The following is a 15,849-nucleotide window of genomic DNA, read 5'->3' on the forward strand; positions in this document are numbered from 1 at the left end:
TCTCCTTGTTCGGTCGATACTGAGACCGAACTGCTTTGGTTGCCGATCTGAAGTAGAGCTTGATGCCGACCTGAGAGCAAGAGCTTGATAGATGGCTTTTCCGAGCTGTAGGCTGAGGCCGAACTCTTTGGTAATGCCGAACTCATACTCCTCCCTGCTTTGGTTGCCGATCTGAGAGTAGAGCTTGATGCCGACCTGAGAGCAGAGCTTGATAGGTTGGCTTTTACCGAGCTGTAGGCTGAGGCCGAACTCTTTGGTAATGCCGAACTCATACTCTTCCTTGGGCTTTGGGCTGATGGCCGTCATTGCTGTTGGGCTTGTTTAGTACGCACCCCATCACTACCCCCCCCGAAAAGCGAAGTGAATCACTTCGGCGAAGCGAGTCACTTCGGCATTCTGGAAAAGGGTACGGGGGAGGCTGAAGTCGGGACGTGCCCTGCGCGTGACTGCATTAAATGCGGCATTAAATGCGACAGTAAAATCCGGCCGTCGAATCCTGAAAAGGTGGAATATGAAACGGTGCGATGATTTGAAATCTTTTCCAAATCTGATAAATACCGCCTTTCTTTCATCATTTGAACACCTTTGCTATTGGCTTCTTCTGCACTCTCTATCTTTTGCGTGAAAAATTTCCTTCCGCTTTCAAAAATTTCCTCAGGATTTCTTCAAACTTTCAAAGAGTAAGAACCATGTCTGCTTCTTCTTCGTCTGAGTCTGGTAGCGGTAGAAAAGGGGGTAAGGGGTCTTCTAGCCGGAAAGAATCCGGGAGAAGACCGTAGAGTATTTTCACAGTATCTTGAGTAAGGATACTGTGATATCCCTTACGAAAATACTCTTTTCCTGGGGGGAGGCGGTGGTTCCCGACGATGATCATAGGGCTAACGACCCGCCGGAGGGTTATGCCACCGTTTACGAAGCCTGCTTAGAATGCGGGCTTCGTTTCCCTCTTCCCCCACCTTTGTAGAGCTTCTTGATTTTTTTCAACTCCCTTTAGGTCAGGTGACTCCGAATTCTTGGAGGCACTTGTCGGCTTTTGCTGCCGAACTCCGTAGGTTAGATAAGGATCTGTCTCTGCGGGCAATCCTTAATTTTTTCCAATTTAAAAGGAAGGGATCTTGGTTTTACTTGATCCCCTTACAGCCTTTTAGGGCATTCTGCAAAACAAGTGGCCGAAATGGCAAAACCGCTTCTTTTTTTATAATAGGACAGCGGCTCCGGGCTTCCCCTGGAGAGGGCCGAAGTCCGTGATTCCTCATCCTCGGTTAGAACCATTGGCCGAGCTCGATGGCGAGCTCAACAAGATTCCCATAGTTAGGAAACAATACACGGAGTCTGAGCTCGTCAAGGGCGACGTCGTGTTCGACATCTCGTCTTCGGACGAAGAGGCCGAGGGTGAGGATTTCTCTTTACCTTTATGTTCTACTACTGCTTAACGAAGAAAACTAACCTTGCTTTCTTGCTTTTTGGCAGTGTACATGCTGAACAAGGCTACCCGAAAATCTTCGGAGTCCAAGCCGGAGAGGCCGAAAACCACCAGCTCGGCGTCTGATGCCGAGAGGACTCCGAAAAGCCAAAAACCTCTTCGGATCCGAAGAAGCCGGAGTCAACTTCGGCAAAGGGAGGGGGAAGGCCCAGAAGCCCCGAGAGCGCCAGAGAAAGACGTGGTCTTGGCGCCTCCTTCGGAACATATCTGTGAGCCGTTTTTATGGCCCAGGACTTCGCCGAGGTGAATTCTCTTCTTGATTTTCTGGCCTTGCTTTTTTTCTTTCTGTATTTTTTGTGGTCCCTTTGTTGACTTTTTTCTTTATTCATTTTCAGAGGAACGATATGCTCTCCAAGCTCGTCGCCGTCGAACTCTCCAAAGCGTCCAATGACTATGCTGAGATGCAGAGGAAGTTGGCGGCTGCTTGTCATCGGGCCGAACAGGCTGAGGCTAACTTTGAGAAGGCCAGAGCTGCTAGGATTTCGGCCCAGGATGAAGCTCAGTTTGCCAAAAACCAGCTCGTCATCCAGCGGAGCAGACGAAACGGAGGGATGCTGCTGCCGTGGTTGCCCAAGGGGAGGCTCTCCGTGTTTTACACGGAGAAACTCTTTTTGAGCAGCCAGTTCTCGGCCTTTGTCGGTAGTCTGGTAAGGCTAATTGCCGATAAGGGCGAGCAGGGGGCCGACGTCGTGCTGCCTCTGTACAGCCGAGAGATAGCGGCTCGGCTTCAGAATCTGCCGCTCCTTGAGGAGCTCGCTTCATCTTCGGTCCTGCTTTCTGCAGACCGAGTCCGGAGTTGTCGAGCTGATCGGGACGAGAACCTGGAGGCTATCTTTGCCTCCGTGGGACCCGTTTCACCCCGCTTCGACTTACAACGGAGAGGGTGAGGCCGAGCCGCTGGAGCGGGAGGCCGAAGTCGATCAGGCCGGGCATCCGGAGAAGGAAGCCGATCAGGAGGCGGAGGCGAGGCCGGCAGGAGGCGAGGCCGAGGCTGAGGTAGCCCAGGAGAAAGAAGCTGTACCAGACCGAGGAGCCGAAGACGAAGCTGGCGGAGTATGATTTCGTCTCCCTTCTCTTAGTCTAGTTTCTTCCTTGTAAAATGGCCTTGAAGCCCTAGTGTAAAATTTTCCTTGTGAATGAAAATTCTCTACACTTGTCTTCGTATAGCTTTTCGTACTTGCCTTTATTCCTGTTGTATTTTACTATCTGCTCGGTACAGCGCCGAACTAATATAGCTGCTTTGTACCCAAGGAGATGGAGATACTTCACTGGAAACGGCTGTACTCTTCGGCTTTGGACGAAGCTGAGAGAAGAGCTATAGCCGATCAGACGAAGAATGACGAGCTTCTGGCTCGTTTAGTGAAGCTGGAGGCCGATATCAAGGACTTAGAGTCCGATAAGAAAGATCTGGAGGCCGAGCTGAATACGGCCATTGCTGAGAGGACTGCGTATGAGGATTACATCCGTGTGCGCGGGGAATGACCATATCAGATGTTCAGAGTCGAGTTGACGAACTGTGGGAGGAATATCATGTACTCCGTATGAACAATGTGCTGGAGAGCCCGGCTTGCCAACAAGTTGTGACATCACTGCGGCGTTGGGCTTCTCGGTACAACATTGTTCTTTCTCGGCGCCCCTCCATAGAAAGATTCCTTCGGCATATCGCGCCAACAGATGCTCGCACTCCAGATCAAACCTCTGGTTCCCTTGTTCAAAATCCTACTCCCAGCCAACAACGAACTCCGGAACAGCCGGAAACGTCAAGACGAGAACGGGCTCAGGAGCAACCGGAATCGTCAAGACAGGGACGGACTGAAATTCGCCGAGGAGTTGTGACTATGAGCGAGCAAGATCAGCAGATGCTTATTGCAGAGACTCTTCATCGCCGAGGTGTTAGGACTTCTCGGGCTCGGGGAAGAGGCGTTGGGTCGAGGATAGCATCTCGTCGACCTGCTTATTCTTCATCTGCTCGGAACAACCGAACTCGGCTTCCAGAGGATTTTGCAGATAGGTGGCTTAACTTCACAGCAACCCTGGAACAGTAGAATAGTCCTTTGTAATAGCGTAACGCCATTTGTGTAGGGTAGCTAAGGTTGTATGCCGAACAAGATTGAAAAATGAAATTTTGTTTTCGCTTCTAACACTGTATTTACAGCTTAGCGAAAAAATTTCATCGTACTCGTCCTCTGTCTTATGAAGTAAACTTCTTTGACCGGACTTGGGCCTTGGTCTTAATGAAGTAAACTTCTTTGACCGGACTTGGTCCTTGGTCTGATGAAATAAACATCTTTGACCGACCTCGTCTTTGGTCTGATGAAAGAAACATCTTTGACCGACTCGTCTTTGGTCTGAGAAATAAACCAAAATTATCTTTGACCGGACTCGTCTTTGGTCTGATGGAAATAAACATCTTGACCGGACCTCGTCTTTGATCTGATGAAATAAACTATTTGACCGGACTCGTCGTTGGTCTGATGAAATAAACATCTTTGCCAGCGGACATCTCCGGCTTTGATCTGATGTAAAATAAACATCTTTGAGACCGGACTTCGTCTTTGGTCTGATGAAATAACATCTTGACCGGTACTTGGTTGTTCTATATTGGCGATTTTTGTCGCCGGGATCGAACGTTCCTTGTCCTAATTCCGGCGAGTTTTATCGCGTGGATCGGACTTTCCCTGTTAACCGAAGTGGTCTTATGCAGTAAACCTCTTTGACTAGACAATGGTCGTCCCCGGTCTTATGAGGTAAACTTCTTTGACCGAACTTGGTCGTCCTAATTCGCGAGGTTTATCGCGTGGATCGGACTTTCCCTTATTGCAGTTCGTTTCAGACGAAGTGCTTGTTAAGCTGAATCGCGGTCCTTTGTATCCTCCTTTGGAAGCTTGGACTCACAATCGTTGGCTTATTGCAGTTCGTTTCAGACGACTGCTTGTTAAGCTGAATTGTGGTCCTATATCCTCCGTAGAAGCTTGGACTCACAATAGTCTTTAATAATCGATCTAAAAAGGGATCAGTCCTTTAAAGAACAGATATACATTGTACCATTTGTAAGAGACGACAAGCACATAGAGACAAAACACATAGAGAAAAAAATGAAAAGGACGAAGGAAAAAAAACTTTAAACCCTTTTTTTTTAAAAAAAACGACAAGTAAAAGGTACAAGTAAAAAACAAACAAATAAGAACACATACCCCTATGACCGAACTAGACACGAGACGGACTGACCGGACTTTTTGTCTCTTACAAGTGGAACTTCTTGAGGTTGGAGACGTGCCATGTTCGGGTACTTGTTCTCCTGACATGTGAGTCAATTTATAAGACCCTTTGCCGAGGACTTCTGACACCCGATATGGACCCTCCCATGTGGTTCGAGGTTTGCCCAGCTTTTCTGCTCGGCTTACTTCGTTGTTTCTCAAGAACGAGATCTCCCACTTGAAATTGAAGCTTTTTCACCCTTTGGTTTATAATACCGGGGCTACTTGCTCCTTGTACTTGGCTGCTTTTATGCACGCCAATTCTCTTCTTTCTTTCGGCGAGATCTAGTTCTGCTCTCAGTCCGTCGTCATTCATTTCTGAGGAGAAATTAGAGTTCGGGGGACTGGGTACGCCGATCTCCACCGGAATTACGGCTTCAGTGCCGTACACCAGACTATACGGAGTTTCACCGTTGGAGGTTTGGGTGTAGTTCGGTAGACCATAGGACTTGAGGGAGATTTTCTACCCATTGTCCTTTGGCTTGTTCTACCGAGCTTTTAACCCTTTCACCAGAATCCGGTTCGTTACTTCCGTTTGTCGTTTGCTTGGGGATGGGAGACCGAAGTGAACCGCTGTTGAATGTTCAGCTCTTGGCACCAATTCTTGAACGTCTTGTCGGTGAACTGAGTCCCATTATCCGAGATGAGGATGTGGGGTATGCCAAATCGGCACACTATGTTCTTCCAGACGAAGTCCAATGCCTTTGAGCTCGTTATCGTAGCTAATGGTTCAGCCTCCACCCACTTCGTGAAGTAGTCCACGGCAACGATAAGGAATTTCATTTGCCGAGGAGCTTGAGGAAGTGGTCCCACTATGTCTATGCCCCATGGCATGAAAGGCCAAGGGCTTTGCATAGTGTATAGATCGGTCTGCGGCATCCTTGGGACATTTGCATGAATTTGGCACTTCGTACACTTCTTGACGAGCTGAACTGCCTCTTGTACCATGGTTGGCCAATAATATCCCCATCTCAGAACTTTTTTAGCTAAAGCTCTGGCTTCCGATGTGGCTACCGCACGATCCTTCATGAACTTCTCTGAGGATGTAGTCCGTCTCTTCTGGTCCTACGCACCGCAAAATAACGGCTGGAGAGGTAAGACTTTCTAAAGAGGACTCCTTCATGAAGTTCGTACCGAAGAGCTCGGCACGTGATCTTCCGAGCTTCTCTCTCTTATCCTCGGGGCAATTGTCCTTGATCCAGATACTGCAAGATCGGCGTCATCCAGTTCGTGCGAGCTGGATACTGAATGTACCTCGGCTTCATCAATGCTTCGATGCATTAATTTCCATTCCGCCTTTGAGCTCGGATCTGAGGGCCAACTTACTTAAGGCTATCTGCTCGGCTATTTTCCGCTCTGGGAATGCGGATTATCCGAAAATAGGAGAAACTTCGGCTGATGCTTTGGCGCTTTGTCCAAATACTTCTTTCATTCTCTCGTCACGAGCTTCACTTGTACCCAACACGTGATTTACTATGACTTGTGAATCACAATGGACTTTGAGAGGATTTGACGAGCAGACTTGCGCTAACTGGAGTCCGGCCAGGAGGGCTTCGTACTCGGCTTCATTATTAGTAGTGGGGAATAGGAAACGAAGTGAGTAGGTTACCCTTCGTGTCCGTCGGGAGCGACAAGTAAAATACCAGCTCCACTTCCCATCTTGTTTGAAGCTCCATCTAGCGAATCCGCCTCCAAGCAAGTCCCGGCGGCTCTACTTCGGATTCCAAGGGCTGTGCTAGTTCGGCAATTGGCAGAATTCTTCTGTTCGGCAATAATAGGACTTGGCTTGAATCGAACTTCCGCTTCTGCAAGAAAATCTGCCAAGGCTTGTCCCTTGATGGCTTTCCGAGGTAGATATTCAATTGTGTGCTCTCCCAACTCTATAGCCCACTTGGCGATTCTGCCTGATGCTTCTGGTTTGGTCAACACTTGCCGAAGTGGCAGATCAGTTAAGACGCATACCTTGTGAGCATAGAAGTATGGCCGCAGTCTCCTTGCTGCATTTACTAATGCCAGAGCAATCTTTTCCAGAGGTTGATACCTGTTTCTGGACCTCTTAATGCTCGGCTTGTAAAGTAGATGGGAAGCTGCTTTAGGCCTTCTTCTCGTACAAGCACCGCGCTGATGGTTTGATCCGATGCCGCTAAGTATAAGAATATTACTTCGGCTTCGGTTGGAGCAGAGAGAATAGGAAGCTCGGCTAGATAACTTTTGAGCTCGTCAAAGGCCTTTTTCTGCTCGGCTCCCCACTCGAACTTTGGTGCCTTTTTCAACACCATTGAAGAACGGCAGTTGCTTGTTCGGCTGGCTTGGGAAGGAATCGACTCAGTGCGGCTAGACATCCGGTTAGCCTTTGCACGTCATGTATGGACTTCGGCATTGCCATGTTCTGAACGACTTGAACTTTTGAGGAGGGTTTGCCTTGAGTCCGTCTTTTGAAACCAACAACCCAGAACTTTCCCGAATCTACCAAAAGTACACTTTTGGGGGATTAAGTTTTGAGGTTGGCTTTCTTGAGCACGTTGAGAGTGGACTTGAGGTGTGCTCGTACTTCCGAGGTGGCTTTTGCTCTTGACGACCTATATCGTCAACATACACTTCGACCTCCTTTCCAATCAGGTGCCGAAAAAGCTTGTCTACCATCCTTTGATAAGTGGCTCCGGCATTCTTTAAACCGAATGGCATCTTTTTTATAAGCGAAAATGCCGAAATCAGTAATGAAGGCCGTTTTTGAAGCGTCAATCTCATCCATTAAAACCTGATGGTATCCTTTGTATAGATCAAGAAAACAAAAAATTTCAAAGCCTATCAGAGCTTCTACTTTTTTATCTATGTTCGGAAGGGGATAAGCAATCTTTGGGACAGTGCTTATTTAGATCGGTGAAATCTATGCACATCCGCCATCCTCCTTCCTTTTTCTTGATCATGACAGGATTGGCCACCCACGAAGGATACTTCACTTCGAATAACACATCCGCCTTCAATAATTGACGGACTTCGTCATGGATGACTTGACTTCGTTCTGCCGCAAAGAGTCTTTGCTTCTGTTTTATCGGGCCGACCGAAGGATCAATATTTAAACGATGAGTGATTACCTCGGGGGGCACTCCGGTCATGTCCAACGGAGACCATGCAAAGACGTCTTTGTACTCCTTGAGGAGCTGGATGGTTTTGTTCCCGAAGTAGAGGCGTTCCCGCGAAGCCGATCTTAACCGTTCTGGATGGATCGTCTTCGTACAGCTGAACTGTCATCGAATTCGGCTCCGGTATGACTTCGGTCCATTGCCTCTGACTCCGGCTGCTGTGATTGCTATGCTTGGTGGTGCCGATCTGACTGCTCGGCACTTCTAAGCGCAATATTGCAGACATTCCTTTGCTCTCTTTTGGGTCACCTCGGATGACCGCCTATCCCTCCTTTAGTAGGGATCTTGATGGTGAGGTGATAAGTGGAGCAAATTGGCCCGAACTGTGTTGAGCCAGTCTCTTCCCAGGATGACGTTGTACGGGGACCGAGCTTTCACCACGAAAAACTCAATCATCGTACTGGAGCTAGTAGGGCGCTTTCCCCACCGTGATCGGAAGGCTGATAATACCTTCAGGGCGGGTGTCCTCCTGGGCGAAGCTCTTCAGGGGAAGCGGAGCCGGGCTGAGCCGAGCTGGGTCCACTTCTAGTTTGTCGAAGCACTCTTTAAAAAGAATGCTGACTGACGCTCCTGTATCCACAAACACCCTGTGGATCAGTTTGTTTGCCACTCCGGCTTGGATGACAATGGCGTCTTGGTGAGGAGAGATGGCCGGGACGGGATCAGCATTCCGAGAACGTAATCACTTCGTCCTGCTTCAGCCTTTTATGCGTTGGCTCTTCTCGATTGGAGCCTCTGCGCTCTGACTTCAGGGACGACTTGGTCTTCCCGGCAGGGAGAGCGTCAATAGTCAGGATTACTCCATCATATTGCGGCTCGTCATCGTCTTCGGATCCGGCTGCCTTTTCGGATCCTGAGGAGCTCAGTTCGCACCTCTCTGCTTCTTATTCTTCTTTGACTGCTTGCTTTGGTATTTTTTCAATGTCCCTGCCCTCACAAGAACATCGATACCTGCAGCCAAGTTTCTGCACTCCTCGGTATCGTGACCGTGGTCTTGATGGTAGGAGCAGTTGTTATCCTGGGGTCGGCGCGCGGCAGATTTCGTCATCCGCTTTGGCTTTTCGAACAGGTCAGAGTGTAGTTCGAAAATTTCCGCTCTCGGCTTGTTCAGCGGTACGAAGCTGAGCGGGCGGCTTCTCGGGATTGAGACGGGGTCCCAATCTGTCTTGCACCGGAGTCCTTTGAATCCTTTCAAAAGGAGTTCGGCGAGGATGTCCCTGATCGCCAAAAGGAGTTCGGCGAGGATGTCCCTGATCGCCAAAAGGAGTTCGGCGAGGATGTCCCTGATCGCTATGATCGGGCTTCCTCCTGTCTCCTCGGGACGATGAGCTGTCTAACGACCGTTTGCGACGGTCTGCCTCATCGGCCCGGGAGTACTGGTCCGCAATGTCCCACATTTCCTGAGCTGTCTGCGGACCGCACTCAACGAGCTTCCTGTAGAGAGCTCCGGGCAGGATTCCATTTTGGAATGCCGAGATGACAAGCAGATCGTTGAGATCGTCTACTTGCAGGCATTCCTTGTGGAATCTTGTCATAAAGTCGCTGATTTTTTCGTCGCGACCTTGACGAATGGAAAGCAGCTGAGCCGAAGTGATTCGGGCTTCCGCTTTCTGAAAGAACCTCCTGTGGAAGGCATCCATTAGATCTCGGTAAGATCTGATGCTGCCCTGGGGGAGGCTATCGAACCACCTTCTCGCGTTCCCGATGAGCAGCTCGGGAAACAGCTTGCACATGTGGACCTCGTTGAGACCCTGGTTCGCCATGTTATACTGATAGCGCCCCAAGAAATCGTGAGGGTCCACGAGCCCGTCGTAAGTCATCGACGGAGTTCGGTAGTTCTGTGGTAGAGGAGTTCGGGTGATGTCGTCCGAGAACGGAGTCTTCAGTGCTCCGTACACGGCGAATCCGATATCTCGTCGGTATGGAGGAGATTGAGTTCTCCTGTGATTCCGGTACCGAGGAGGAATAGGAATATGTCGGGGTTGAGGATTCTTCTTCCTGGAAGACACGGCACTACTGCGGTAGTGACTTTCATGTCTGGATGAGGAAGGAGAATCCTCCGTTTTCGTCTTCGGCTCTTGGCTCTTTTGCAGGAAGGCTAAAAACTCATCCTGCTTCTCAGCCAAGAACAGCTTGACAGCCTCATTCAAATCAGGCTGCTGGGAAGACTCAGTGGGACGATTTTTGGAGCGGCCTGTTCCTTCGCCATGAGAACTGGTGGTGGATTTATCCCTAGGCTGTTTTCCAGACCTATGGGATGGATTGGCTTCCTCCTGGTTCTCACGGGCAGGAATGCGGGTACTCTGCGATCTGGTATGCATTTTTTGGGTGGAAAAAATGGATCAAAAATTCGCTTTATCACAAATTTTGTACTCTGTTTCCCACAGACGGCGCCAGTGATGGATCCGCGAATTTCTGATGTTAGTAATTGCTGGTAGAGAATGAAAACTACGACACAAAGAATTTACGTGGTTCGATTTACTGAAGTAAATCTACGTCCACGGGAAGAAGGGAGGGCAAGATTGTATTGCTTGATCTGTTTTCTACAGCTTACAAATACAAACTTGCTATTTGCTATTTTATCTCTAGAGAGCTTAACCTTCTTCTATCTGATCTAAGTTCTATTTATATCTTGAACTAAGATCGTGGCTTGCATCACCACCCTAAGTCGTGGATGTCGTGTAGGTCATGGCCTAAGATCGTGGATGTAGCGTAGGTCATGGCCTACGATCGTGGCCTGAGTTGACACCACGTGGTAGTGGGTGTGTTGGACATCCTGTATGGGTCCACTAACTCCTTGTTCGGTCGAATACTGAGACCGAACTGCTTTGGTTGCCGATCTGAGAGTAGAGCTTGATGCCGACCTGAGAGCAGAGCTTGATAGGATGGCTTTTACCGAGCTGTAGGCTGAGGCCGAACTCTTTGGTAATGCCGAACTCATACTCCTGCTTTGGTTGCCGATCTGAGAGTAGAGCTTGATGCCGACCTGAGAGCAGAGCTTGATAGGTTGGCTTTTACCGAGCTGTAGGCTGAGGCCGAACTCTTTGGTAATGCCGAACTCATACTCTTCCTTGGGCTTTGGGCTGATGGGCCGTCATTGCTGTTGGGCTTGTTTAGTACGCACCCCATCAGTAATTAATATCTTTATGATCATTTTAGTTTATCTGATTTCTTGTCTTTATATGGCTTTTTGATGATGTTAATTCAACCTAAACAGGAATCGAAATTGGCTTATAATTGGCCGAGGATAAACTAGTTTTACATAGCTAGCTAGCTAGCTAGATTCTCATCCAATCATGCGACATCTTTTTCCACTACATATATTTGCATAATTTAATCAAAAAAACATGCTATTAGATTGTGTGTCCTTAGCTAGTTCTAGATGCTGAGCAATTTAGATGGAGCCGTAGGGTTTTTCTGTTCATGGGTTTTTACATGCAAAGTTTTACCTAGCTATGATTGTTTTACCCCTTTATGAGTGATTCTTATATTGTGATTCTTTTATTTTATTTTTGTTTACCTGTGCTTTTTTGTTTATATTTGAGTAACATAATTTATCAAGAAGTTTTTTCGCAGTAAAAATTCTGCATTGAAAAAGATATAGGAATTTTTCGCTTTATTGAAGATTCAAGCTGAGCTCTTCACTCATCGAGCAAGTGAGACATTATATCCATCGCAAATATTCATAATCCAGTAATCGAAAATGATTGTACAATAAAAAAAATTATCAATATATAAGAAAATTTTAAAATTAGGATACGCGGCTAGAGCCCAAACTTTCTCTTTCCACCAAGACAAATGATTGAAAATTTGAAAAGCATAAGAAAATGGCAAGGACCCGAGAATCATAAGGGGAAGAAGGGGAGTCTAAATATGGATCTTTTGTCTTTGTCGAATTTTGTTGCAACACAATTTTAGATGGGGTCGACCATGGCAAGTATGTACCTCACGAGTATGTTCTCTTCATCTAGGGGACTTGCGAGTCCAGGTTGTTAATTGGAATATGATTGGTTGTTTCTTTATGTTTTTTTTTTGTCACTTGGTTGTTTACCTCTTTTCCACTTCTTTCGTCGTGCCTTGGGTTTGTCCAGGTGCCTCCGGTCTCGTTGTTCTTGGATGTTTATAGGGTGTTCTTGCTTTAGCGCTGGTGGGCGATTTGAGCATTTTGCTTCTATACAAAAAAAGGAAGCAAATTTTAATTGAGAATATTTACAAATGCAACTATAAAAAGTAAAATAAAGAAGAAGAACGAAACTCTATTAAAATGATTATTTTTTGTGTATATTTCGAAAAAAGAGAGGGAATAGTTGCTTAATTTTGTTGGTTGTAATGATTAATATTAGAGAAGAATCGTATGCACAATCCTCAATCGGATTCATTGAATTAAAGGTTATGAAAAAAGCAAACTGACATTCAACTGTTCATCACATTTGGACCAACTGATTACTCACATTGACTCATCTACGGTCTAACCCATGGCCCCCCAATCAAATTATTTCACATACATATATAATGATATATAGAATGTGATGAATTAAAATGAATATATTAGTAGATTCTTGATCCAAAATATTGAAAGTTCAATGAATGAAATAATCCATAATTAAATATTAAAGAAACAATTGGGGGAATGTTTTGTTTGATTTCAAACTGGAAATGATGGAGGGGGAGATAATAATGATCATTTCATGTCCATTGATTTACATATGATTCTTCTATTTATAATGACTAACAACATTAAATAAGTTTTGTACTACCAATTATGTTTAATTTTAATCACAATTTGTGTCTCCATTTTCAATATTTTCCAAAAATATCTTAAACTAATGTTTTGTTTACAATAATTCTTCAATTTTGGAAATGTTTGATCGAAATGACGAAATGACGAGTCACTTCGTTGGATTTTAGTTGGTTTCTTAGGGTTTAGGATTTTTCTCCAATTTAAAGTTCAAATTTTTGGCTAGGTGATTCAATATTAGTAATAAATTATAGGAGTACCCATTTTACCTAATAAAATAAAATATTGATTAAAATATTATCAATTGTAAGGTGGATAAATAGTACTCATTCGGTCCCAAAAAAAATAGCCATATTTATTTTCTATTTTGGATTATTCAAAAGAAATAGTTTCACCCAAAAATGAAAGTTTTTCTAAAATTATTCAATCCATATATTCTCTTTTTCTCTTATACTTTATCAACTTTTTCTTCTTCTCTTTCTTACTTTATTGATTTCACATTTAAACTTGTGCCGACTATTTTTGGTGGATGGAAAAAGTAGAAAGATAAAAATAAGAGAGAACCAAAAAATGATGGGTTGTGATACTACTAAAAATAAAAATAAAAAAAATTATAAACATATATCAAAATAGAAAAAAGACTATTGGGTAGTACTATGGAGATGTTAAATTATCTCTCTCTCTTCTGGCCGGTCCCCAGAGGTTATAAATATAAGTGAGGCCTCTCGACATTGTATCAGAAACAGACCCACAATATTCTGATATTATATATATATATATATATATATCAATCTAAGTTTATTTTCTCCCTCCATAGTCCATCCTAATCATCATCATCATAATAAATCAGACCCCAATTCTGCAGAATCTCTCTCCCATCACTTTCTCACAATTTCCTTTGCTCCAATTCCAAACATTACATGGCAGCCTTTTCCTCAACCTCCTTTCACCACCACCCTTTCCCCCTCTTCCTCCCTATCTCCACCACCATTGATGCCACCATAGACAACAATTCCTCCTCCATTGTCACTGATAAACAAGAAACCATGGATAAAAAGAGGAAATGCAACCCTCACTCTTCTCCAAATTCTGCTCAATCCAAGGTTATTTATATGTATTATTTTCCTTTACATTAATCACACCAATTTTTTTTATATATATAAGTGCTAATTAATGTTGGTGTGGTGATATAGGACAAGAGAGAAGTGAAGGGAAAGAAGCAGAAGAAAATAAAAGATGATGAAGAAAAGAAAGGCTACATACATGTAAGGGCAAGGAGGGGCCAAGCTACTGATAGTCACAGTCTTGCTGAAAGGGTATATACCTTTTTTTTTACTTTTCTTTTTTACTTTGTGAAATGACTATTATTTGTTGTGTTATAGGTAAGGAGAGAGAGAATAAGTGAGAGAATGAAACTGCTACAGACTCTTGTTCCTGGCTGTGACAAGGTGAATTCTTCAACTTCAATAATTTAATTTGTCCCAATTATATATAAATATAATTGGCCAGTTTTGATTTGGTTTGGGATAATATTGTTTGTTTAGATGTATTTTGTGTGGCAGCTCATGTGGTTTTGTGTCACAAAACAGGTCACTGGAAAGGCCCTCATGTTGGATGAAATTATTAATTATGTCCAATCCCTCCAAAATCAAGTTGAGGTGAATATTTTTTTATTTATTTTCAAATTTTTATTTTCAATTTATATATGTATTACCATGCTAAATAGTTCATTTTCTGCAGTTTCTCTCAATGAAGCTTGCTTCTGTAAATCCCATGTTCTATGACTTTGGGGTGGACTTAGAATCATTCATGGCTAGGCCTAATCAGGTAAACATACATGTTTATTTCTTTATTCATAAATTGATTTTATTTGTCACAGTTGTTGCTAATAAAATCTAAATATGATAATTAAATTTGCATGTAGGATCTTAGTGACTTGCCATCCCCAATGCCAAGCATGCAAGAATGCAGTCCCACAACAGCCAATAACACTAATTTTGTTGAAAATCCAATTTTGTTTCAACAAGCCCAACTTCCACAGGTAAATTATACATCAACTTTATTTTTTTACATAGATATGTATATAAAATTTACTCCTATATTTTAATGGAAGATGGACAAAATATACTTTATCATTTTCAGGGAAGCAGCCAGAGCTTGTGGGAAGTGGATGAGCATAGACAAAAAAATTTCATTCAGTTAGGATTCAACAACAGCCTGTTTTCATTCCATTAATTAATATATATTCCAGCATCTGCCCTACAACCATCTGGTTAGCACTCATTCACTGTCTAAAAAATATTTTTATTAGTATTATGTTAATTAATTAAAAAATGCTCCATTTTAATGCATACAATGGATTTGAAAGATTTTATAATTTCCCATTCATTAATGTCTTTAATTCTACTGGGTATGGATCTCTGCTTGCATTACCTTTTCAAAGAATCATGTTTAATTAATAATTACCATTGGTAATTATTATTAATGAACAACATCGTTTGCGGATTAATTAACATAATCAAAAGAAAATGATACTAATTAAACCCAAAAAGGAGTGCTTCAAGTAACGTGGGACATATGAAGTATAAAATAATGGTTTTCATATAGTACGTACAATCATGTTTTATGTATATTACAATATTAATTTTCTAAGCTAGTTGTGGTTAATCATAAAAACGTGTATGAATCAAATTATAACCAATTAACTTATAAATTGATATTTCTTGATTCATGCTAAAATTTTAGTTTCTTTATTTTACCCAACATATAAACAACAATTTCTTTGTCTCCCATGAATCATTATCAGGTATGTTGAAATAATTTGATATTGATGGAGGAAGAAGACAGTGCAAAGGATAGCTAATGCTCATGATATTTCTAATTAAAGAAACTGAGGGGGGAAATTCAAGTTGCTTCGATAGATTTGATGAGCATAAAAAAGGGGTTCAAAAATAGGTGGATATAACTAATCTATTGACAGATTATAGTACTCCATCTTTATCAGATTTGACTCTCAGATATGGAAGCACATTTTCTAGTGCTTGTAAATTTAGGCACAAATTATGTAGAAGGAAAAGATTAATTAATAAATAGCATTAATCTCCATGTTTTGAGAATATATATGTATTGATGATGTGAATTTAAAGTTTAAATTAGTGCATTGTAATTCACTATATATTTTATTTTTACCGACATTTGGTCATATTCAGTTAATTCTACAGTGACTTA

At 43.5% G+C, this 15,849-nt stretch overlaps 1 protein-coding gene across 1 annotated transcript; it reads left to right on the plus strand.

The window, feature by feature from the left end:
- Positions 1-13,419: 13,419 nt before the first annotated feature.
- LOC121760007 (transcription factor bHLH137-like) lies at positions 13,420-15,849 on the plus strand. The gene is made up of 8 exons (XM_042155607.1): positions 13,420-13,724; positions 13,815-13,937; positions 14,004-14,069; positions 14,211-14,279; positions 14,362-14,448; positions 14,546-14,662; positions 14,764-14,893; positions 15,428-15,849. The coding sequence occupies exons 1-7, from the start codon at positions 13,542-13,544 to the stop codon at positions 14,854-14,856; spliced, it is 738 nt and encodes a 245-aa protein (XP_042011541.1). The 5' UTR covers positions 13,420-13,541; the 3' UTR covers positions 14,857-14,893; positions 15,428-15,849.

Source organism: Salvia splendens, chromosome 13 (genome assembly GCF_004379255.2).
Source record: "Salvia splendens isolate huo1 chromosome 13, SspV2, whole genome shotgun sequence".
NCBI classification, from domain to species: Eukaryota; Viridiplantae; Streptophyta; class Magnoliopsida; order Lamiales; family Lamiaceae; genus Salvia; species Salvia splendens.